The 17,559-nt window shown below is 37.1% G+C and overlaps 1 protein-coding gene across 9 annotated transcripts in view; it reads left to right on the forward strand.

The window, feature by feature from the left end:
* Positions 1-17,559, forward strand: part of HMBOX1 (homeobox containing 1) — a 203,734-nt gene that overhangs the window by 137,610 nt on the left and 48,565 nt on the right. For all 9 annotated transcript variants that reach the window (XM_005907649.3, XM_070376005.1, XM_070376008.1 and 6 more), the window contains exon 6: positions 171-324. In XM_005907649.3, the coding sequence (XP_005907711.1) occupies positions 171-324 (154 nt within the window). The remainder of the gene's footprint in view (positions 1-170; positions 325-17,559) is intronic.

The following is a 17,559-nucleotide window of genomic DNA, read 5'->3' on the forward strand; positions in this document are numbered from 1 at the left end:
TGAGATTTTTATTTTGGTCAAATAATTTTTTAAAATATAAGTATCAATGTATAGGGCCTGCAAGTTCCAGTGAAGGGGCAAAAGGCAGTTGTTGATTTCACGATATATTTTTCATGCTGGTTTTAGTAAATTACAAGATATTTACAAAAAAGTATCTTGTTTATTTTCAGGGGCTACGCTAAGTATGAGACCAGCACCCATTCCAATAGAGGACCCGGAGTGGAGACAAACGCCTCCCCCAGTCTCAGCCACGTCTGGCACCTTCCGACTACGGCGAGGCAGTCGATTTACCTGGAGAAAGGAGTGTTTGGCTGTCATGGAAAGGTACCTGTCTCCTTTTCCTAGGAGCAGTCTCCCAAAGTGAGGAAAGAGAAACTTGGGATAGATGTGGACCCTTCATTTCAAACAAGTAATTTGAGATCTAGATTCTCTCAAATTATTTTGAGGTAGAATAAGTACTATATAATTGAAATACTATTAATCTTACCATAGAGAATTCATAAAACTATAGTTAGCATTTCTCAATGTAATTTGTGTCCTCAGTGATTTAAGAAACTTTAAAATAATTTTTTTGAGTTTAGATCTTTGTATTATACTGTAGAAAAACTCATTGAAGCCTTATTTTCATAAAAAATATTGAATAATTGTGTAGGAGGCTACTGAGACCTAACTTTTTTATGCAAGTGAGGTCTGGCCCTATTTCTTCTGACTCGTAACTTGGATGGAGCAGCAGTAACAGGACCACCATCACTGTAGTTCCCTCCGTATGACTCTGTGGTATCTTCAAGCATCCCCCATGGGTTTTAGTCTTGGACTTTAATTCTCTCAGTCATGTCCTACTCTTCGCAACTTCCCTGGTGGCTAAGATGGTAAAGCATCTGCCTGCAATGCGAGAGACCTGGGTTCGATCCCTGGGTTGGGAAGATCCCTGGAGAAGGAAATGGCAACCCACTCCAGTATCCTTGCCTGGAGAATCCCATGGACAGAGGAGCCTGGTAGGCTACGGTCCACGGGGGTCGCAAAGAGTCAGACACGACTGAGCTACTTCACTTTCACTTTCACTTTTCACAGCCTAAATGAGCTTCGTCCTGAAGGCTAGAAGTACATGTTTTTGACTTTGATTTCATGTCCTTTGACTCTAGCACCAGTTCCTGATCCATAGTAGGTACTTTGTAAACTTTAATTTGACCTTAGCTTTAGTCTTCTCATTTGAAATTATGTAAGTTAATTAAATGTGGTTATGAAATGTTCTTTGGCAGTAAGCCGAAGAATTGATGCTTTTGAATTGTGGTGTTGGAGAAGACTCTTGAAAGTCCCTTGGACTGCAAGGAGATCCAACCAGTCCATCCTAAAGGAGATCAGTCCTGAATATTCACTGGGAGGACTGATGCTGAAGCTGAAACTCCAATACTTTGGCCACCTGATAACGATGAACTGACTCATTTGAAAAGACCCTGATGTTGGGAAAGATTGAAGGCGGGAGGAGGACGACAACAGAGGATGAGGTGATTGGATGGCATCACCGACTCAATGGACATGAGTTTGAGAGTAGACTCCAGGAGTTGGTGATGGACAGGGAGGCCTAGTGTGCTGCAGTCCATGGAGTCGCAAAGAGTCAGACACGACTGAGCAACTGAACTGAACTGATGAAATGTTCAGTATATTTAAGGTGGATCCTATAGTATAATTATCCTTTTCATCTCCTACCTGTAAGTAATGTTTATAGAATCTTGTTTTGATGGACAGTTTTTGTATGCAGTAAGGTAATAATTGTCTATTAGAAAACTATCTCCCAAGATTAAGAGGTAGAGAAAAAGAATATATTAGGCAGAGGTGAAAAGCATTGAACTTTTTCATATTGTGATTTCTCAATAATTTAAATAATAGAATGGAATTGAATGTTTAAAACTAAATTTAACTTCTAAGCATATACGTACTTACATTGAGCCCGCTTCACATTATTTTCCTGCTGTCTACTCTGGCCAATTGAATGGTATACTAAAAAGAACATTTGACTCAGAGTCAGAAGACCTGGAGCCTGATCTTGGCTTTGCCATTAACAAGCTGTGAAACTTTGTTCCAGTCACAGATTCTGAACTTTAGCTTCCACTAAAAGGTGGTTTTGCCACAGCCAGAGGTGAATTATATGCAGTCTAGGACTTTTGCCATCTCTCTTCCTGCCTTTGTCTTTCAGTCACTAAGTCATGTCCAACTCCTTGTGACCTCATGGACTGCAGCACACGAGTCTTGCCTGTCATCCACTATCTTCCGAGGTTGCTCACGGTCATGTTCAGTGTGGCGGTGATGCCATCCAACCATCTCATCCTTTATCGCCCCCTTCTCCTCTTGCCTTCAGTCTTTCCCAGCATATTTCCGAATGAGTAGGCTCTTCACATCAGGTGGCCAAAGCCACCGTCAGGGGCTTCAGCATCAGTCCTTCCAATGAATATTCAGGGTTTATTTCCTTTAGGATTGACTGGTTGGATCTCCTTGCTGCCCAAGGGACTCTCAAGAGTCTTCTCCAACACCACAGTTTAAAAGTACCAATTCTTTAGCGCTCAGCCTTCTTTATGGTCCAACTCTCACATCCATACATGATTACTGGAAAAACCATAGCTTTGAAAGTAATGTCTCTGCCTTTTAATATGCTGTCTAGGTTTGCCATAGTTTTTCTTCCAAGAAGCAAGCGCCTTTCAATTTCATGGGTACAGTCACCATCCACAGTGATTTTGGAGCCCAAGAAAATAGTCTCACTGTTTCTACTTTTTCTACTTTTTCCCAATCTATTTGCCATGAAGTGATGGGACCAGCTGCCATGATCTTAGTTTTTAGAATGTTGAGTTTTAAGCTAGCTTTTTTACTTTCCTCTTTCACCTTCATCAAGAGGCTCTTTAGTTCCTCTTTGCTTTCTGTCATTAGAGTGGTATCATCTACATATCTGAGGTTATTGATGTCTCCCGGCAGTCTTGAATCCAGCTTGTGAGTCATCCAGTCTGGCATGTCACATGATGTACTCTGCATATAAGTTAAATAAGCAGGGTGACAATATACAGCCTTGATGTACTCCTTTCCCAGTTTTGATCCAGTCTGTTGTTTTGTGTCTGGTTCTAACTGTTGCTTCTCTTCCTGCATATTTCCCAGGTCATTAACATCACTGCCTGAAAGAAGGAGATTTTCAGTGCTGAAGTTCAGACCACCTTTTTATTTTTGTGATCAAGTTGAAATTAAAAGCCTTTCTTAATGAGAAGGTTGGACCCAGTAGGCAAAATGAAACTATAGAGATCCATTGATGTTTTATCATCTGTTCCTTTCCTGACTCTGTTATAGATCAGAAAAAAGGCATTTATTGAATAATAATCTTTATAGGCTTGAGTGGTTAAAGTGAAAGAGTGAGACTTTATTGTATTAAAGACATGACATTTACAATCTCTTCTGTTTTTCTCATTTAGAAATTTGGATCCTTCTAAAAAATTCCTTCAGAATTTATCACAGAACAGACATGCATTTAAATAATATCTAACTTGAATTATTTCCAATATTTTACATTTTCCTCTTGATAGCAAAATAGCTGTTGTATTAGTTTCTATTTGGTATAAGTACTGATTGTTTTATTGATTGAGAGTTAAATTTTTTGATGAAGATGTTGCAGAAAGGGAGACTCCTTCCAGGGCCCATAAGTGGGCTCTTGTCTAATATTTGGAAATGAACTGTCTAAGGAAATGCATGTGCTGACAAAGCAGGAGACTTTATTGGGAAGGGGCACCCAGGTGGAGAGCAGGAGGATAAGGGAACCCAGGAGAACTGCTCTGCCACGTGGCTCATAGTCTCAGGTTTTACGGTGATGAGGTTAGTGTCCGGACTGTGTCTGGCCAATCACTGTGACTCAGGTTCGTTCCTGATGGTGCATGCATTGCTCAGTCAAGATGGATTCCAGGGAGGAGGATTCTGGGAGGTTGGTAGGACATACGCACTGGCGTTTTCTCTCTCCTTTTGACCTTTCTGGAATTCTTCCGGTGCATGGTAGCTTGTTAGTCCCACCTTACCAGGACCTCCTGTTAGTAATGCAAGTGGCTGCTGTCTCGCCTGGCCAGAGTGGGCAGTTTCAGTCAGTCGTCCCCTTAACAAAAATACTAGTATCCATTTATCGCATAATGTCAGTTTGAGGAAGGATTAGTTAAAAAATTGCTAACATTAATAATAATGGGTAATATTGCTAATACATTTTCAGAATTGAACCTTGAAAGCTTTGCGATTCTTTTTTTCCCAAGGCAACAAGAACTGGCCACAAAATCATTGATTAAATTTCACCTAAAAAGACATTGAGCAATTATCCTATGTGAGGCTCCTGTTCTATCTTAGTTTTCACTTTTTAACCTTAATTTTAATTAGTGTGTCTTTAATCCAGGAATTAGTTATCTTTGGTTTATCTTACCTGACACAGTCAGTAAGAAAGTATGATGTAGTTTATACCAGTAGTTTCAAAAATGCCAGAAGCCTTTGAAAGTTTTTAATAGCAGTAATACTGAAGGTCATAGTATGATCTTCTTTCTGTGAAAATGGAACTTTTTATTTTCTAACACAGAATATAAAATTCCCTAGCCTTAGAGCAATTCTTGACTTTTTTTCCTAGACCAAATGGGCAAATAAATACATATGCACAGACTATAAAGCCAGCAAAGTACCAGCCTTACTCCAATATATTAGTACCAGTCAAAAAATATTGCATTCTTCACCTCATACACTAAGATAAATTTCAAATAAATCAAAAAAGTGAATCTATATAAATAATAGAAGAAAACATGAATGATTCATCCATATCCTAGAAATGGTGAGCTTTTTCTTAAGATTCAAAATCCAAAAGCAATATGATTACATAACTTACAAGAAAAATTGGGAGCAGAAAAAAACAATGAACAAAGTAAAATAAAAGAAAAGTTGGATAAAAGACTTGCTGCTTATTATTGTCCCTAAAGTATAAAGAACTTTTAAGAGAGAGAATACCAACAACTCTACAGAAAAATGAACTAGAGGTATCAGCAGAAAAACAAATACAACTGGCTCTTACACTTTATGAAAAGATGTTTAACTCATTAAGAGAAATTAAAATTATATGGTATTAATAACTACATTATTCCCCTATCACATTGGCAAAAATCCAACAGTTCCACAGTGTTTTCTGTTCTTTGAGCTGCAGAGAAATGGGCACTCTCATGCATTGCCTGTGGGAATGCAAAATGGAACAACTTCCATGGAGAGGATTTTGCCAGTATTAGGGAAAATTACCCATGGGTTTGCTCTTTAACTCAGCACTCCCACTTATAAAAAATTATCCCAAATGTAAACTTCTAGAAAATCATCCCAAAGATATATGTTGGAATAATACCAAAATACTGAATTCAACCAATACGTCTGTTGGTGCACTGGGTGAATAAATTATATGGTACATCCATATGTTGGCTATCCGGGCTTACATAATGAAGTGCTATGCAGCTGAAAAAAGGAGGGAATTTTTCTTTTCATAGAATGAAAACCGTAGTGTGTCCATCTGTACTATTGATATTAAGTATTTGAAAGGGGTTTTTTGCATTTTTACAGTTATTGCAATGGATACTTCTCTGTATGATAGTGATATTCAGGATATAATGTTTTTGTAAAAAGGCAATATCAAATGTATATACTATGCTATCACATGTATTTGCTTACAATTTGTTTATGTATTTGCTTATAATATGTTTTTAAATGAAAGAATAAACCATGAAATAGATAAAATGATTTCCAATAGAAAAAAAAACAGATTAGAAGGAATAAGGATAGAAGCTAGATTTCTCTGAATATACCTCGTTTTGACATTGTAACCATTTAAATATTTTTATAATTATAAAACAAGATTAAATTGAAATGAAGGGGAAAAGGCGATCCCTGAAAAAAAATAACTAATGAAACCAACAGACCTACTATGTGTATAAATTGATGACTTAGACACTCAGGATATTTATCAAATAACTTTATACTGCACAATTTTGACTGTGCTTCATGGGTGGGATACAGCTTAGAAATAAGAAGAACTGAAAAAATTTCACTGTTTTTATTAATATTGTTATTCAGATAATCTATTTAGATACAGATAGAAAAAAACAAGTAATAATTAATGTTATCAGGAACCAAAATTTTCATTATAAAAGAGATTCAAACATTAAATCAAAAGAATTAGGTAAAAGACTGTAATCTCTGTATGTATGTGGATAAAAATAGCCATTTATCTAAAATTCTTTATTAAAAATAAACAGCCTTGTTGAAATATGATTCACCTATTCAAAGTGCACAATTCAGTGCTTTTCAGTACATTTACAGTTAGGTAACCATCAATCACTATAATCAATTTTAGAACCTTCTCTTTATCCCCCAAAAAACCCTGTACCAAACAGCTGTCATTCCTTCTCCCCCTCCCAGGCCCTTCCAAATCTATGTAGCCATTAGTCTTCTTTCTCTGTATATAGATTTACCTGTTCTGGACATTTCCTATGAATGGAATCATATAATGTGTGGTCTGTGTGACTCCCTTCTTTCACTTAATGTAGTGTCTTCAGGGTCAGTATTTCATTCCTTTTTATTGCCAGCTGATGTCCCGAAGTATATGTGTTGTTGTTGTTGTTGTTCAGTCACCAAGTTGTGTCCATCTCTTTGCAACCCCATGGACTGCAGCACGCCAGGCTTCCCTGTCCCTCACCATGTCCTGGAGTTTGCCCAAGTTCACATCCGTTGAATCAGTGATGCCATCCCACCATCTCGTCCTCTGTCTATACCATATTTTATTTATTCATTTATCAGTTAATGGACATTTGGGGTTGTTTCCACTTTTTAACTATTTTGAATAATGCTGCCTTGAACATAACTTGTGTACCAGCAGAATTGCTGGTTAAATGGTAACTCTCTTCTCACCATTTTGGGGAACTGCTGTATTGTTTTCCTAAAACAGAGTCACCATTTTACATTTCAGCCAGCACCATATGACAGTTCCAGTTTCTTGTCAACACTTATTATCTGTCTATTTGATTATAGTCCTCCTAGTGTGTGTGAGGTAGAATCTCATTGTGGTTTTGATTTGTGTTTCCTTAGCTAATGATGTTGAGCATATTTTCATATGCTTATTGGCTATTTGCGTATTTTTGGAGGAATGTCTGTTTAGATCCTTTGCACATTTTTGAAAAATTTTATTTGTTTTGGCTGTGCCTGGTCTTAGTTGAGGCCTGCAGAACCATTAGTTGCGGCCTGCAGGATCTTAGTTCCCTGACCAGGAATCAAACCTGTGCCTCCTGCAGTGGAAGTACAAGTCTTAACCACTGAACTGCCGGGAAAGTCCTTGTGTCATCTTTTTATATTGAATTGTAAGATTTCTTTATGTATTCTACATACAAGTCCCTTATCAAATATATGGTTTGCAAATATTTTCTCCCAGTCTGTGGGTGGTCTTTTCACATACTAGATATAATGACCTTTGAAGCATGCAAGTTTTTACTTTTGATGAACTCCAGTTTATTTTTTTGTATGCATTGTCTTACCTAGGAAGACTGTACTAAATCAAAGTCTCCAAGATTTATTCCTGTGTTTTTTCCAAGAGTTTTATACCTTTAAGACCTATATTTGCCTTTGATCCATTTTGAGTTACTTTTTGTGTATGATGTGAAGTAGGGACTCAGCATCATTCTTCCACATGTGAGCCATCCAGCACTGTTGAAAAAACTTTTTTCCATTGATAGTCTTGGCATGCTCTCATGTCAAATCAATTGACTATATATGTGAGTGTGTTTCTGGACTCTCAGTTCTATTCCATTGATCTATATATGTCTAGTCTTACAACCTATTTGTAACTCTTGCATTATAGTATTGATAAATTTTGCTTTCTTCTGCAAAGTTATTTTAGCTATTCTGGGTCCCTTGCATTTCCATATGAATTTTAGGATCACCTTGTCAGTTTTTAATAAGAAGCCAGCTGTAATTTTGATGGGAAAATCCTGTAATCTTAAGTTTGAATTATAAATAATAGTAAGAATTAGTTACGTTTTCTCTTGGAAAAAAAAAGTGGGAAGAGGGTATGTTACTTCTCATCTGTACCTACTCAAAAGGCCTGTAGACAGTGATCAACCTAGTAGAAATTAAGCATGCCTGGGGCCCAAGTTGTGGTCTAAATACCATTAGCAGTAGGAGAAATATCTGATTCCAATCCTGGGGCAGGAAATACAGTGATGAGACTGGACATTATGTTAAAACAAGAAGGCTACTGCAGATAAGTGAGTGATTTCAAAAGAACTTAGGGGCTAACTTGAAGAGACTCCTGTTGTCCAAAGAAGGGAAGAGTTTGAACACTAGTAATAATAACAATTGTAATATTGAAGCTCATCAAACTGATTAAAAATCTCTTTGTAATAATGATACTAAAAAAATTACTGATCACACCTAGAGAATTAGCCACCCAACTAAATATTTGAAGGCATGGAGAATGTAACCTGCTCTGCACATATGAACTTTGATTTACAAGTTTTTCCCTGAGGAAGGATTCCAGCTAATAAATGAAGAAGGAATGATTAGAGTTTCATTATTTTGCAAACTCTGAAGGAAATAATCTGACAGTGATCATTGATAGCTGCTAACATCCCATAGAAATAGATAAGCAGGCATTAGGTACCTCTTAGAGGATATTAACAACACCGCTTATGGAGTATCCTTCTATCAAAATTGAAACTAAATCAAATCACATCTCTAGATCCAGCTGCAAGTTTTTAGGAAATATGGAACAAAGTTCTGTTAATCAGTACCATGGAGATTCAAGTCAACCAGATTCATGACGTGAGAGACCCTAAGCATAATAACTCAGTTTCTTCAAGTGTTTAAAAGAAAAACAACTTCAGCCAGGTGAGGAAATTTGAACCCTGACTGGATAAATGGTGATTCTTGTTTCAGTTATGATAATGGTTGCTTATATGTAAATGTTGCTGCGTTTATAAAATTAGGGTTCTTGTCTTTTAGAAACATGTACTGAAATGTATTATAATAATATGATAAAATGATATCTGGGATTTACCTCAGAATAACACAAAGCATAAAGATAGGGGCAAGGGTGCGTGCAAAACAGGAGTGGTGTCAGTAAGTTACTGATTCTTACAGTTGGGTGATGTTTACCTGGGGATTTATGGTTCTCTATACTTCTGTAGATATATGCGTGTTAAAGGACAATCTAAATTTTGGGTCAAATCACATGGAACTAGGAGAAATGTAAAGCCTTCATATATCACAAAAACTCAACTATACAATGTTATCTAATAGTAACATTTACTTGATAAATATTTGCTTGTCAATGCAGTAGCAGCAGTACAGTGGTGAACATTGTAAACTTGTTCCTAGAGAGTCAGGTTGGAGAGACAGAAGTTAATGAAATAATCATAAAAATCAAGGTAAAATTGCAATTGTAATACATGTATGAAAGGAAAGGTACATTGTGCTTCAAGATCTTATAATGGGGGATGTGGTAATTCAGGGCTTCCCTGGTGGCTCAGATGGTAAAGAATTTGCCTGCAATTCAGGAAACCTAGGTTTGATCCCTCAGCCAGGAAGATACCCTGGAGAAGGGAATGGCAATCTACTCCAGTATTGGTTGGAGAATTCTGTGAACAGAGGAGCCTGGCCTGGTGGCCTACGGTCCATGGGTTGGCCAAGAGTTGGACATAATTTAATTAGGTCAAAAGGAAGTGGGGGCTTCCCTGATAGCTCAGTTAGTAAAGCATCTGTTTGCGATGCAGGAGACCCCGGTTCGAATCCTGGGTTGGGAGGATCTGGTGGAGAAGTGACAGGCTATCCACTCCAGTATTCTTGGGCTTCCCTTGTGGCTCAGCTGGTAAAGAATTTGCCTGCAATGTGGGAGACCTGGGTTCGATCCCTGGGCTGGGAAGAACCCCTAGAGAAGGGAAAGGCTACGCACTCCAGTATTCTGGCCTGGAGAATTCCATAGACTCTGTAGTCTATGGGGGTCTCAAAGAGTCGGATATGACTGAGCAACTTCTACTATCACTTTCAAAGGAAGGAGGAAAATATTGCAGGTAGAAAAGAAAACTATATTCATGTAGAACTGTGCTCTCTGATGGTGGCCAGCTGTGGCTATTTAGATTTAAATCATATAAACTTTTAAAACTTTAAAATTCAGTTCCTTAGTCACACTAGCCACATTTCAAGCACCCCATAGTCATATATGGTTACTGACTATAGTTTTAGACAGCACAGATATGTAACATTTCTATCATCACAGAAAAGTTTGATGGGCAGCTCTAATACAAACCAACTGTATCTCATCTCTGACAGAAAAATAATGGTTAATATTTGACCCATAATGATTTGTTTTTATTTTTCTCTTTACTCAAAATCTTAAGGAATATCCAAATATAAATTAAAACCCAAACATTAAAATGTTTCAGAAAATTTTCTGTGTGACCATGATAGAAACATAAATATTTCACTAATTCACATATAAAATTATTACACTTTTGCATCCTTTTCACATCTGGCCCTGCTTTTCAAAGTACAAAATTGAATAATTCATCACTTATAATGATGAGTCTTTTCTGTCTAATTAGCATTCATTCATTCATTCATTCATTCACCTTTTCATTAAACATGTATTTTATACACTCCATTTGGTCTCCTGAGTTGCTTAATTGTAACAGTTGCTGTATACATCCAAACACACATACATATACACACAGATTACATGCTGTTTATTTGTTAAAGAGATCAAGGTATTTTATCCTGTTGATTTTCCCACATTTTAGATTTGGACAATTACATCCTCTTAGTGTCTCATTACATGACCCTATGTTTTCTGTAGACGGGTAGTTAGAGTCCTGCTTAGATTCTGGTTCAATTCTTTGACATATAACTGGTGCTTTGTTCTTCCTATTACATCGTGTAAGGAGACACACAATATCTGCTTGTCCCCCATAATAAGTAGTTGTTGCTCAGTCATGTCCGACTGTTTGCAACCCCCTGAACTGCAGGCACCAGGCTTCTCTGTCCTTCACCATCTCCCGGAGCTTGCTCAAACTCACATCAATTGAGTTTAACATACCATCCAACCATCTCATCCTCTGTCGTCCCCTTCTCCTCCTGCCTTCAGTCTTTCCAGGCATCAGGATCTTTTCTAATGAGTCAGCCCTTTGCATCAGGTGGTCAAAGTATTGGAGCTTCAGCATCAGTCCTTCCAAATGAATATTCAGGGTTGATTTCCTTTAGGATTGACTGGTTTGATCTTTCCTCTCATTAACTCTCTTTTTTAACATCTATTTTTACTTATTTATTTATTTGACTGTACCAGGTCTTAGTTGCATCACAAAGGATCTAGCTCCTTGACCAGGGATTGAATCCAGGCCCCCTACATTGGGAGTGTAGAGTCTTAGTCATTGGACCACCAGGGAAGTCCCTTCTCATTAAATCTTTAGTTGCCTAGAAGTATATTTTTTCATAAACTTGGAGTGGAGAGATACAGTCATCTAAATAATTATAGAACTAAGGAATGAATGCTATCGTGAAAATGGTTGATTAAATTTATGGGGTCTTGAGATGCAGGCAAGCAGAGGAGAGAGTCAGGAAGACTTTACCAAAGTGATGACATTTTGGCTGCATTTTGATGGGTGATGAATAGAAATTCACCAGTCCGAGAATCATAGAAAGGATAGTATGACGTTAGAGACTTTCTGTGGCCGAACATAGGGTTTTTCATCAGGAGCATCTCTACTTAGGACTTCATCGTACTATGCACTCTATAATTAAATAAAACCATGCTTAATTAAACCATAGCTTTGGTGTTCAGGCTTTATCATAAAGGAGATGTACCTGATCAGATTGGTCTGTTAGATAATGTTAGTAGGAGTATGGAAGATGGGCAAGACATCAGCCAGCTAAATATGTATGTGAGCTTATAGCATATACCTAGAGCCAAGGTAAAATAAATCTAAGTTGTAGTATCTGCCCTCAAAAATCTTGATAATAATAGCTTTCCATTTTACTGTAGGATTCTACAGTCTATAATTATTGATCTTATTGATAATTATTTTGCATGAGAAGTGAATTTATTTAATCTACACAGTTCTGTACTATGGAATTTTATTATTTATAATTTATATATGTAAGTGCTTCAGAGGAAAAAAGTGACTAGCTTATATGTAAATAGGTTGAGGAGGGATATTTGGAGGCTGTTAGGGTAATCTATGCATCATTGATGAGGGCCCAAATTAATAATAATAAAGCAAAAGGAAAGAAAGTAGATAGCAGACAATAGATATCAGAAAAAAATTGCAGGAAAAAATCAACCTAACTTAGTTACAGATTGAACATAGAGATAACAGAGCAGGAAGTGTAAAATAATTTAGCAGTGGTGACGCTCAAAGAGCATTTATCTGGGAGATACCCTCTGCACCATTAGAAAATAGTTTGAGTTTGGTCAAATCATTTAATGTCTCTTAACCCCCATCACCATATTTATAAAAAGAAGAGTTAAGTACTGTGATAGATAGTCATACAAACTTGTGGTTTAGTCCCATTTTCACCTGATATTAATCTTTGGAAATTTCCGTTTTCTGTTAAATGAAGTTGGTTATTAGAGTCAAGTGAGATAACATAATGTAAAACACACAGTAGAATGCCTTTCTCGTGAGCAGTATTGAGCACATGTTCTCTTTCTACCCAAATTCCTTCCTCTAAGAGCTCTGACTGTGAGAGCACCTCGAGATCTCTGTATGAGCAGATTTCAGTGGCCCTAGACATGGAGATTCAGGGGTCATCAGTGGAGTAGATACAGATAGAGCCATAAGTCAGAATATACCGTTTATACATTCATTTCTTCTGTTTCTGTGTCTTCGTTTATACTGTGTCTGCATTTTGAGAAGAGTTATGAAGAGCTAAATATGGCTGCAGAAAAACTTAAAAACCCTTCTGACTGAGCTCATTTGAAATCCATGACCATGAACCTCAAGTGGATCTCTAATTCTGCCAGACAGTCATACTATACCTTCCTGGTTCATTCTTTCCCACTCTTCTAAACCATTATTTCACACTTTATTCTCTCTGCAGTCTCCCCATCCTGTCACACAATGATCTTTCTTCCCATTTAAATGAAGAAAGTGAAGGACTTAAAGGAGAATTTCACTAACTACCCTGCTGTTCATATGTAACACAAACAGACTGTTTTACTACTCCTTACCATCCCTGCAGCACTTCACTAACAGTCCTGAGCACATATCTTAGTGGTGCCTGCCTTACAGTAGATTTATGTAGATTTAAATAAAGATACTGATATAATTAATACACGGGCTTCCCTGATATAGACATAGATACATAGATCACCTTTTTTTGATCACCTTTTTTTGGCCTTTTTCCACTCTGACCTCATTGCATTGTCTGTACCACATATTTGACTTTTAAAATATCTAGTTCCAGAAATATTCCGTTTATATGAAATACCCAGAATAAGTAAATATATACAGACAGAAAGTAAATATGTGGTTTCCCAGGATAGGGGAGGTTAGGGACATTGTGGGGGAGGATGAAGACTAAGGAAAGAGTGTTGGGTTTCCTTTTGGGGTGATGGAAATTTCTAAAACTGATTGTGATAATGCTTGCACAACTCTGGATATACTGCTAAGTCACTTCAGTTGTGTCCGACTGTGTGACCACATAGACAGCAGCCCACCAGGCTTCTCCATCCCTGGGATTCTCCAGGCAAGAACACTAGAGTGGGTTGCCATTTCCTTCTCCAGTGCATGAAAGTAAAAAGTGAAAGGGAAGTCGCTCAGTCGTGTCTGACTCTTCGCGACCCCATGGACTGCAGCCCACCAGGCTCCTCCGTCCATGGGATTTTCCAGGCAAGAAAGAGTACTGGAGTGGGGTGCCATTGCCTTCTCCGATGGATATACTAAAAGCTACTAAAGTGTACAATTAAAGTGGGTGAATTTTGGGGTATATAGCTTTAAAAAAAAGTTATTTAGCACAGTATTGGGAGTTTCACATATATTTATCCTCCACATTTAAGTCTCATAACAGTCCTGGTTTCTTCTTTTTCTACTGAGGCAACCAGGGCTCTTCAGAGGTTGAATACCTTCCCAGGGCCACAAAGCTAATAAGTGGCCTGGCCACATGTAGAACTTAGACAGTGCTTCCCATAGATTTGAGTTTTCCTTATTAACTAAGAGGAGTATATTTTTATTTGGGTGTACATTGACTGTTTTTAATATATGGACTTTACCTTTGATAATTCTGAAGTCTGATGCTACTAGATTAACATGGGATGCAACCTTCCTTGCTTAGGAGCTTTATGGAGATTGTAAATGGGAAGAGATAAAACAAAAATGAAAAAATGATTGATAATTGTTGAAGCTGGGTAATAGGTACATGGGAGTTCATGGGAATATTTGTGTAGTTTTGAAATTTTTGTAATCATAAAAATTTTTGTAATTAAAAGATAACAAAAAAAATAACAGGGGGACTTGATTAAGATTTTGATAGACAAAATAGAATTAGATAATTGACTAATATTCTTTCAATCATTTATTTATAGAGCATCTGTTGTGTGCTAGCACTGAGCCAGGCTTACCTCAAGTGGTTTACATATTCACAAAGGGAAAGAGTATCATCCGTATCATATATCTGAAATCCCTACAAATACAAATAACATAATGTAAGACTCAAATGTGATTTTTATTCAGCAAACCTAACTGTCCCTTTGTTCGTCCATTCAACAGAGGTATGAGGCAGATTGCTAGGGATGTTGCGGATGGGTGTGTTTGAGGGTGAAGACATAGAGGATTATGGATGGAGTAGACCTGAAGTGTCTTTAGGGTTTATGGTCAGAAGCTGTGAAGGCCTTGCGGCCCAAAAGCAGAGCATGTGATGACTCTTCCCCTTTTAACCTTTCTGCCTTTGGTACTGGGGATTCTTTCAGCTTTAGAAGCAGGTGTGTCTTCAAAGAGTGTTTAGATATTTGACTGAGACACAAAAGAGTGAGACCTGACTATTGTGCCTGTTCTGGTTCAAGGGAGAAAGGTCAAAGAAATCTTGAGTCTCCTTATATAGGTTTTTCAGCCCAGTTAACCAAGATAGAGCAGCAACAACTTGAAGAAAGCTTTGACTAGACACAGGAATAAATAAGAGCACCCTGGGACATGTAGAAGCAATAGTACCCTCTTTGGAGCTATATATATGTTTATAGATTACTTACTACTGTTATTTTTCATCAAGAGTAGCCGAATGATGAGACTGTACCTGGGTGTGTCCAAGAAAATGAAGGCAAAATGAATCTCTCTGTGTGTGTTTGTAATTAAGACTATTTCATTTGTGTTTTTTTACAGAAACAGTACACCTATGATTTGTTTTTTGTTCCTTTTAGATTTTTTTCATGCTCATCTTCAGTGAGCTATTATAAAACAAAATCGTTACTTAAGCCCAGAACCCTCTGAAATTATAAGGAAAACATTTTTTGTTGTTGTAACCTTTGTCAATCTCCAAAACAACTTCAGAAAATTAATCCAAGTTATTCTCCCCAAGAGGCAAAGAATCAGTATTCAAAATTTCAGCTTAAGAGTGTCTCTTCCCCTCAAATTTAAGAATCTGAAAATTGTTTCTTCAGATAAAAGTTCCTCTTTATGAACAAAAATAACTTCATAGCCACAATGCTATAACATACCAAAATTAAGTCTTAGCTCTAAATTTGCTGTCACTTCTGTTAAGCTGACATGTTATACAGTCTGAATGTGAAATCTGAAGCAGAGACCTGGGTCTAGTGCACAAGTGCATTTTATATAAGTCTATTGTACATCCTGGGAGAATTAGCATAGAAGAGACAAATATGTTTGTAAAGTGTGTTTCTAGAATGTTGCTTGAGGTTTCTGTAATTTAATTCTCTTGGTCTTTACAGCATTTTGGAATTCTTCCCAGGACAGTTTATTAGTACTTGGATTTTGGTTTCAGTCTCTTTCCTTTCTCCTTTTTACTTTTAATTTTTTCAGTGAGTACTTGGACTGTGAAGGTTAGGAAGACCAATAGTTCCAGAAACTAAGCTCTATATTTAACTGCAGACTGGGTGTGGCTCAAAAATTGCAATGCAAGCTTGCTAGTATTTTGCCAGTCATCAAAACCCTGACCTGCAGGGAACATTGCTTTTCCTAGTCTTCTGACTCTGAAATATGCTGAATTTTGATGATATATGGTGTGCACTTTTGTGTGTGTAAATAAAATAAAGAGAGGGTCATGTAGATTCCAACTTGAAGTGGTTCTGGAAGACTTGTTTCGTCTGTATTCTTTTATAGTGGGACTTCCCTGGTGGCTCAGACGGTTAAGCGTCTGTCTACAATATGGGAGACCCGGGTTCGATCCCTGGGTCGGGAAGATCCCCTGGAGAAGGAAATGGCAATCCACTCCAGCACTGTTGCCTGGAAAATCCCATGGACAGAGGAGCCTGGTAGGCTACAGTCCATGGGGTCGCGAAGAGTTGGACACGACTGAGCGACTTCACTTCACTTCTTTTATAGTAATCTCAAATGATATTAACCTGCCCTATATTCATGGTGCCACTTCCCATTATCCTTTTATTACTTTTAATTACCACTGTGCAATTTAAAAATTTGTTACACAGGAAGTCTTCTCCACTACATCCTTCATTTCATGAAGCCACATTTTTTTTTAATGTTTTTATTTTGCTTGGCTTTGAGACAGTTTCCTAATTACCATAAAAAAAAGGAGAAATAACTGCTTGTTCTCCTAGTAAAAATTTCCATCATTTAAAAAAAAATACTCTATCTCTTGAGGAGAATCCTATTACTTTGTAAAAGGAAAAAATAATCAACTTTTCCTCTTTGGCAGGATCCTTTTGTATCCTTCTGTAGGGTAGCTTCCAGTATCATTTGGTGTCATTCATATTATGCAGATATCTGTGGAATAAGAGACCTGCTCATTTCAGTAAGATTATACCTAGCCAGAAAAAAATTTGGAGTAGAAATTCTTATAAGTGCTTTCCTAATATTGCTTTTCCGAGAGATTGAGACCCATCCAGGTGTTTCTTTAAATGACAACTCGTATCATGTGAACTATAAGGGGACTGTTTTGCCTTTGTTGTACAAAAATATATAAACTGCATCTGCTGACCACTGATTTGGTTTAAGCAACATTTAAGAACCTTCCTGTGATTTCATTTGCTTGTATTTAGTTACCATTTGTACAGAGAATAAGGAAAAGACCCTAAAGATCATCTAGTTCAAAGTTTGTTTTTTAAAACAAGAATTAAGAAGTTAATTAAATTAGCTAAACTCCAGAAGAAATGAGTTTAAGTTGTTTATTCTGAACCCATAACCATGTGAACCATAGAATCTTTTTGTTAAACTTTCCGTTCTTTCACTTTTTTATTTTTGTTAGATAAACATTTATTGTCTGCTATGTGCTAAGTCATATGCTAAGAATTGAGATGCAGAGATGAATAAAACAAAAATCCTTATTGCATTTAACTTCTTCCAGTCTGTGTTTCTTTAT

The sequence above is a fragment of the Bos mutus genome, chromosome 8, assembly GCF_027580195.1.
Source record: "Bos mutus isolate GX-2022 chromosome 8, NWIPB_WYAK_1.1, whole genome shotgun sequence".
NCBI lineage: Eukaryota > Metazoa > Chordata > Mammalia > Artiodactyla > Bovidae > Bos > Bos mutus.